The sequence below is a fragment of the Nicotiana sylvestris genome, chromosome 12, assembly GCF_000393655.2.
Source record: "Nicotiana sylvestris chromosome 12, ASM39365v2, whole genome shotgun sequence".
Lineage (NCBI taxonomy): Eukaryota > Viridiplantae > Streptophyta > Magnoliopsida > Solanales > Solanaceae > Nicotiana > Nicotiana sylvestris.
Genome location: NC_091068.1, coordinates 76,674,345 through 76,682,980, shown reverse-complemented (window position 1 = coordinate 76,682,980; position 8,636 = coordinate 76,674,345). Strand labels below are relative to the sequence as shown.

Genomic DNA, 8,636 nt, shown 5'->3' with positions numbered 1-8,636 from the left:
TATATTAATTATTAAAAACAACTTATTCTAGCATATAGTATACCAAAAGTAATATATTAGTAACAATTAAAGTATATTGTTGCAGTATACTATGATACCCATATGATAAATATTATATACTAACATGGTATCATAGAGGACTGGTTCATCTCTTCAACAAAAAAAACTTATCAGTCCTTTACGATACCCACATGGTATATAATATATATATATATATATATTATATACAACACTATATCATAGAGGTCTGGTTTATTCCTTCGAGAAACACACTCAATCATCTATGACACACATATGGTATAAGATCATATACTAACAAAGTATCATAGAGGTTTGGTTCACTCCTTCCAGAAAAATACGCAGTCCTCAATGATACCAACCTGGTATATATCATATACTGACATGGTATCATAGAGGACTGGTTCATTTCTTTTAAGAAAAAACTCATTAGTTCTCTAAGATACCCATATCACATATACTGTTAGGGTATCATAGAAGAGTAGTTCATTCCTTCAAAAAAAAAAATTAACAGTATACATTTATAATTAATTATAGACTCTTGAATTAATTATTATATACCAATATGGTATACAATATAATATTTTGGTATACAATACAAAAATATCTTTTTGCTAGTTCAACTTCATAACAACCCAAATTTTAAAAATCTACTCCAAAGCCTCCAACAAATTGACTAAAAATTTAGCAACAATATATAAATTGTCTTTTTTGCTACTTCAACTCAATTTTGACTCAAAATCCAAAAATTCCCTCCAAATCTCGACCAAATTGACTCAACATTTAGTTACAGTTGCCAATTGATATTTTAATTGGTAACGACCCAGCCGGTCGTTTTGAGTGTTTTAGCCCTGATCCCCTATTTACTGCTTCCCCCGTATCGTTTTTTGCTTATGTGACTTCTCGGGAAGTTTTGTTTGTGGTTTCAGAGTGATTTGGGACACTTAATCCCTAAAATGGATTCTTTAGTTCTAGAATTTTGACTGTAGTTGGAACTATGTGAAGATGACTCCAGAATGGAGTTTTGTCGGTTCCGTTAGCTCTGTTGGGTGATTTTGGACTTAGGAACGTGCCTAGAATGTGAATTGGAGGTCTGTAGCTGATTTAGTCTTGAAATGGTGAAAGTCGAATTTTTAGAGATTTTAACTAGTAGTGGACTTTTTAATATCGGGGTCGAATTTCGATTTCGGAAGTTGGAGTAGGCACATAATGTCAATTATGACTTGTGTGCAAAATTTGGGATCAATCGGACGTGATTTGATAGGTTTCAGCATCACTTGTGAAAGTTTAAAGTTTCAAAGTTCATGATTAAGTTTAAATTGGAGGATGATTCGTATTTTTAGCCTTGTTTGATATGATTTGAGGGCTCGACTAAGTTTGTATGGTGTTTTAGAACTTGTTGGTATATTTGGTTGAGGTCCCGGGGGCTAATAAGTAGGGATTTTGACTACTTATTTGCACTCTTTTGCATTCGTTTTAGCTCAAAATTGCTTAAAGGTATTCCCGAAAACTAATGAAATGCGCTTTCTTGCAGGAGTGTTGGAATATGAACCAAAGAGATGAAAATCAACTCAAGAAGGAGTAATTTTGGACAAGGACCAAAACAAGGCTAAAAGGACAAAATGCGAATCGCACAATATTGAGTGTGGCCACAAAACAAGAAGAAAGCCTCTGACAGAATTTCTTTGCAAAGTGCGAACCCTACAATTATTATGCGGTCGCAAAAGATGAGGTTCAGAGAGATGGGATTTTAGGGTCATGAAGAAGTGCGGACAACACCATTATTGAGCGGCCGTAGAATCAAGAGTGCGGCCCGCAGAAGTCCCCCATGCCAAAGGCCAAGGTCAAGAAGTGCGGACCACACCATTATTGTGCGGCCACAGTATCAAGAGTGCGGTCACACTCAGAAATGTGTGGTCCGCAGAAGTTGAAGAAGTGTGGCCGCAACCCAGAATTGTGCGGCCACAGAAGTCCAACCTATCAATCCAAGTTTTAAAGTGCGGACCGCACACAGAATTGTGCGTCAGCACAATCTCCGCAGGGAAAATTTTGTCCAATAATTTTAGCTGAGTATATATAGATCTTTTTATCATTTTTAGGTTAAGTTTGGTATGCCTGAGAATAGATAGCCGTTTTTATTTACTGTATTGGGTAACTTTGTAGTAGTTTAACATTTTAACAATATATTTTCTTCCCTTAATCATCTATTATGAATTTTATCTTAGTTTCTTCTTTAATTTCTTTATTTTCTATGAGTAGCTAAATTTCTAGCTAGGGTTGTGACCCAACCCTAGTGTGGGTGCTTAATGGGTGTTTGATTTAGGGCTTGTTTGTGATTGAGTTAGTGATATTTAGCCTAGTTCTTGCTTGAATTTGAGAATTGATGGTTGCAAACATTGATTCATGCCTAATTCACTTAGTTTCTACTTGAGAAAGAGAGACTAAGTCTAGGAAAACCTGGCTAACAAGGAATTGGGGTGAACTCAAGAAATTGATAGCCCCAATTAAAGGGTTGAATCTAGTGATAGTAAGATCCGACTTGAGCATTTATCACTTGTTTTGTGCAATACCCATTTGGACTTAAGAAAGCCAAATTGGGCAAAATCACTCTAACTACCGAGAGGTATTGAGTGGGTAATTGCGTGTGATTGCTATATTACGACCCCAACCAAACAAACTTGCCCTAGATCCTTCAATCCGTTAGGTAACCACATAGGTGGAAGTTATGACCCTAGATCTTTTACAAACTTGAAAAAACAACAATACCAAAAACATTGTCTCTTAGCTTTTCAATTGCAAGCATTAGCATACAAACTAGAAGTAGAAAAGAAACAACTGAATATGTGGAAGTGCAATCTTGGGCACGACATACACTAGACTAGGTATATACCTAATCCACATTAAGCTCTCTATGGAATGGACCCTGAATCGCGTTGGGTATTTATAATTGCATCGACCGCCTCACAATCCCAATTAGTGGTGTGAGTTTGCGCGACATCAATTTTTGGCGCCGCTGCCGGGGAGATAAAAACAGATTTAGCTATATATTTGGTTTTGTGTGTGATTTGTCTTCTTTTCCTTCCGAGTTACTAATCTTTTTATGAAATAATTGTAGGTGATACAGTGACTCTCAACAACAATGATCCTTTTGGAAACGTGCCATTGGGGGATGATGGGGATAATGACCAAGTTGATGAGGTTCCTCTTGAACCTCAAGGAAATAGACGAGGTCGCCCGCCTCAAGACAATATTCCCGTTCCTCCCCCACCTCCTCTAAGAGCGGCGACACACCGAGTGTTGCCGAATGAAGGATACGCAAGTGCCATAGTCCCGCCCCGCATTAGGGCGGGAAACTTTCAAATCACAAATGTCATGCTTACACTGTTGGAACAACGAGGATTCTTCACTAGGGCTCCAAATCAAAATGTATACAAGCGCTTGAAAGGGTTTGTTGACGCTTGCTGGGTGAGCAAACAAACCAACGTCTCTGAGGATGCTTTGCAGTTGAGGCTTTCCCTTTCTCTCTTCGGGGGAAGGCCTTGGATTGATTAGAGAGGCTACCAAATCATTCTATCCATACATGGGATGAATTGGTCGAGATATTCATTTCCAAGTTCTTTTTGCCCGGGCATATGGCAACTCTTAGGGATGAGATTCTAGCTTTCAAACAAGAACCCAATGAGACTTTGCATGAGATATGGTAAAGGTACCGTACAATGGATAAAGAGTGCCCAAACAATGACATGACGAAGGCTATGATTCAACAAACATTTTATAGGGGTATCAATATTACCAATCAATGCATGGTCAACCAACCTGCCGGTGGAAATTTCACGACAATGCCGTATGCGGAAGCTTGTGAGATTCTTGATGAGATGGAGGATACTTCATCGGCATGGCAAAGTAGAGCAAACGTTCCTCAAGGCGATCCAAATGTGATTCGCTTGCATAAAGAATTACATGATCATGGGCAGCAATTGTCGAGTTGACCACCACAATGAATCAACTAGCCAAAGCTGAACTTCAACAAGTGCAAGGTCCCAAGCAAGTAAATGCAATGGGATGAGTTAGTATGATGGTAAACAAGAGAAGAAAAAAGGTCCTCAAATGCAAAACCAGTTGAAAATTATGAGCAGGATGATAGTGGATTTGATCAAGGTGGACAATACAATGTGCAAGAAGAGGAAGTACAATATGTGAACAACTTGCAAGGGCAATGAAACAACAATCAAGGCCCAAGTCAACAACAATGGCAACCACAAGAAAATCAAGGAAATTGGCATTCAAACAATCTAGGTGGTTGGAACAATTAAAACAACCAAGGGAATTGGAAAAATCAAGAAAATTGGACTGGTCAAAATAACCAAGGCAATTTGAGTGGCAATAATCAAGGCTATTGGGGAGGTAACAACCAAGGAGGTGGAACAACAATAACAACCGGGGGTCGGATTTTCAAAGGCCCCCGATATTTCAACAACCGAGCAACCCGCCTCCTTATCCTTCTCAAGGTCCAAGCTCTTACAACAATGAGATGGGTAGAATTGAGAACCTGTTTAAACAAATGATAGAGAAGAATGTTGACTCCGATGCTCAACTAGCATCTCAAAACACTTCAATTCGTAATTTGGAAGTTAAATTAGGCTAAATCTCGCAAGCTTTGAACACTCGTTCTAAGGGAGAACTACCAAGTGATACGGTGGTGAACCCAAAGGGAGGGAATAATACGGGACATGCTATGGCCGTGACTACAAGAAGTGGAAAAAGTGAAAATGCAACCACCTCAAATCAAAAGAAAGTTATGGATGAAGAACAACTGGTATGAGAAGATAAGATGCCAAGAAATAAAGTGCGAGCAAATGAAGAGATGAGAATTGATATTGATGACAATATGGAGGAGACTCAAGAAGAAGTGAACCCCGTCTAGGGAGCATATTATTGACATACTGGAACCGGTATTGCCAAAGGTTAAGGCACCAATGACAAGGCCTCCTCCTCCATACCCTCAAATGCTTTTTAAGAAAAATAGCGAGAACCAATTCAAAAAGTTTATCGATATGATGAAGAGTTTGTCTATTAATATGCCGTTGATTAAGGCATTGGAACAAATTCCGGGATATGAAAAGTTCATGAAGGATTTGGTGACAAAGAAAAGATTGATGAATTGTGAGACTATCAAGATGACACATTAAGTGAGTGCTATTATGCACTCAATGGCTACGAAATTGGAATATCCCGATGCTTTCACAATCCCTTGCACTATTGGGAGTGCCGATTTTGCCAAAGCTTTATGTGATCTAGGGGCGAGTATCAATTTGATGCCCTACTCGGTATTCAAAACTTTAGGGATTGGGCAACCAAGACCCACATCTATGAGGATGAAAATGGCGGATCGTACAATGAAGAGACCATTGGGTATTATTGATGATGTGTTAGTTTGTATTGACAAGTTCATCCTCCCGGCGGACTTTGTGATTCTTGATTGTGAAGTGGACTATGAGGTGCCTATTATTTTGGGTAGACCTTTCCTTACTATGGGGAAGGCTCTTATTGATGTGGAAGCCGATGAGCTTACTTTCCGGGTGGGGATGAAAAGGTGGTCTTCCATGTGTGCAAATCTATGAGGCAACCGAATAGTAATAAAGTTTGTTCGTTCGTGGATTTGGTGACCGATGTGATTATTGATGATGTTAGTGCCACAATGAATGTTGAGGATAATTTGGAAGCCTTTTTGCTCAACCTTGATAATGATGAGGAGAAAGAAGGCTATGTGGAATGTGTGAATTCATTGCAAGGAATGGGGTCGTACACTTATGAATCCCGCAAGTTATCCTTGGATCTTGAAAACCGGAATACTCCTCCAACAAAGCCCTCAATCGAGGAGCCTCCCACTTTGGAGTTAAAGCCATTGCCTCCACATATCAGGTATGAATTCCTTGGCCATTCTTCTACTTTACCAGTTATTCTTTCCTCTTGTTTGACTAACATGCAGGTAGAGTTCACATTGGAGGTGCTACAAAGAAGGAAGAGAGAAATTGGATGGACATTGACGGACATCTGGGTATCAGTCCCACCTTTTGCATGCACAAGATTATTCCAGAGGAGGGTACCAAACCCTCCGTTGAATATCAAAGGAGGCTAAATGAAGCAATGCAAGAGGTGGTCAATAAGGAGATCATAAAGTTGTTGGATGCTGGGGTTGTTTACCCTATTTTCGATAGTTCATGGACTTCTCCGGTGCAATGTATGCCAAATAAAGGGGGCATGATTGTGGTTACCAATGACAAGAACGAGTTGATTTCTAAAAGAACAGTGACCAGCTGGAGGGTGTGTATGGATTATCACAAGCTCAAAAAAGTTACAAGAAAAGATCATTTTCCACTTCCCTTCCTTGATTAAATGCTTGATAGGTTGGGCGATCGTGCTTTCTATTGTTTCCTCTATGGGTATTCCAGCTACAATCAAATTTTTATTGCTCCGGAGGACCAAGAAAAGACTACTTCACATGCCCCTATGGTATTTTCGCATTCTCGCGGATGCCATTTGGGTTATGCAATGCACCGACAACTTTTCAACGGTGTATGATGGCTATCTTCACCGACATGGTGGAGGATATTCTTGAAGTCTTCATGGATGATTTTTCTGTGGTTGGGAATTCTTTTGATGAGTGCTTGAACAATTTGGATAAGGTGTTGGAAAGATGTGAGGAGACAAATTTGGTGTTGAATTGGGAGAAATGTCACTTCATGGTTGAGAAAGGCATAGTCCTCGACCACAAAATTTCAAAGCATGGTATTGAGGTCGACAAGGCAAAAATTGAGGTGATCTCCAAACTCCCTCCCACTATATCCATGAAGGGAGTGAGGAGCTTCTTGGGTCATGCGGGGTTCTATTGCCGATTCATCAAGGATTCCAAGGTAGTAAACCCTTTGTGTAAACTTTTGGAGAAGGATGCCAAGTTCCATTTCAATGAAGATTGTATGAAGGCATTCGAATTGTTCAAGTTCAAGTTGGCTACTACTCCTATTATCACCGCACCGGATTGGAGCTTACCTTTCGAGCTCATATGTGATGCAAATGATGTGGCGGTTGGAGCAGTTTTGGGGCAGCGAATCAACAAAATCTTCCATCCGGTCTACTATGCTAGTAATACCATGAATGATGCCCAAGTCAATTACACAGTGACCAAAAAAGAGCTACTTGCTATTGTCTTTGCTATGGAGAAGTTCCGCCCGTATTTGATAGGTAGAAAGGTAACTGTTTACACCGACCATATGGCGCTTCGATGCTTGATGAGCAAGAAAGATTCTAAGGCAAGGTTAATACAGTGGGGTGCTTCTATTGCAAGAGTTTGATCTAGAGATCCAAGACCAAAAAGGTAGTGAAAATCAAGTGGTGGACCAGGTGTCTTGATTGGAGGAGGAGGGGAGGCCACATGATGGCTTAGAGATCAATAATTCCTTCCCAAATGAGCAGCTTTTAGCTATTTCAATGACCGATATGTCATGGTTCACCATCTTAGCAAATTATCTTCTAAGTGGCTTTATACCGAATGAGTTCTCTTCAAACCAAAGGAAGAAGCTCAAACGGGATTGCCTTGATTACTATTGGGATGAACTGTATCTCTTCCAAATTTGTACTGATGGTGTGATTCGAAGATGTGTGCCGGAGGAGGAACAAGTGGAAATTCTTGAGGCTTGGCACTCTTCACCGTATGGTGGTCACCATGGTGGAGCTAGAACAACAACAAAAGTGTTGAGTTGTGGATTCTATTGGCCTAATCTCTACAAGGACGCTAGTGATCTAGTCAAGCATTATGATGAATGTCAAAGAGCCGGTGGGATTTCTAAGAAGAATGAGATGCCCCTCACCACCATCTTAGAAATTGACATCTTTGATGTAAGGGGCATTGATTTCATGGAACCGTTCATGAGCTCTTGTGGGAATACTTACATTTTGGTAGTTGTGGACTATGTATCAAAATGGGTTGAAGCCATGGCTTTACCCAACAAGAAGCTCGAAGTGTGATGGCATTTTTGAAGAAGAACATCGTTACAAGATTCGGTACTCCTAGGGCCATTATTAGTGACAGGGGATCACATTTTTGCAACAAGCCTCTTGATACCTTACTCACAAAGTATGGTGTTACTCATAAAGTATCGACCCCCTACCATCCTTAAGCAAATAGACAAGTTGAAGTATCCAACCGGGAGATCAAGAGTATTTTGTCAAAGACTGTGAATGCCAACCAGATGGATTGGTCAAGAAAACTTGATGATGCTCTTTGGGCTTATATGGCGGCCTACAAAACACCGATCAGGATGTCCCCATAGCGGTTGGTGTTCGGGAAGGCGTATCATCTTCCGGTGGAACTTTAGCATAAGGCCATGTGGGCTTTGAAGAAGTTGAACCTTGAGTAGGATGTCGCCACAAACTTAAGGGTGACACAATTGAATGCGCTTGATGAATTCCGGTACCACGCCTACAAAAGCTCGTCCCTAAAAAAGGAGAAGATGAAGTACCTCGATGACAAGTACATCTATAATAAGAAGTTTAAAGAAGGTGATCTTGTGCTATTGTTCAATTCTCGATTACGGATATTTCCAGGCAAGTTGAAATTT

At 40.1% G+C, this 8,636-nt stretch overlaps 1 protein-coding gene across 1 annotated transcript; it reads left to right on the top strand.

Annotated features, from left to right (window-relative positions):
* The first annotated feature begins 7,515 nt into the window (after positions 1 to 7,515).
* On the top strand, positions 7,516 to 8,043 carry LOC138883244 (uncharacterized). Its single transcript, XM_070163917.1, has one exon. The coding sequence runs from the start codon at positions 7,516 to 7,518 to the stop codon at positions 8,041 to 8,043; it is 528 nt and encodes a 175-aa protein (XP_070020018.1).
* The last annotated feature ends 593 nt before the right edge of the window (positions 8,044 to 8,636 follow it).

What these genes read in the sequence shown, in the direction of transcription:
- LOC138883244 (XM_070163917.1), top strand. Translation starts at nt 7,516, where the DNA reads ATGTCATGGTTCACCATCTTAGCAAATTATCTTCTAAGTGGCTTTATA.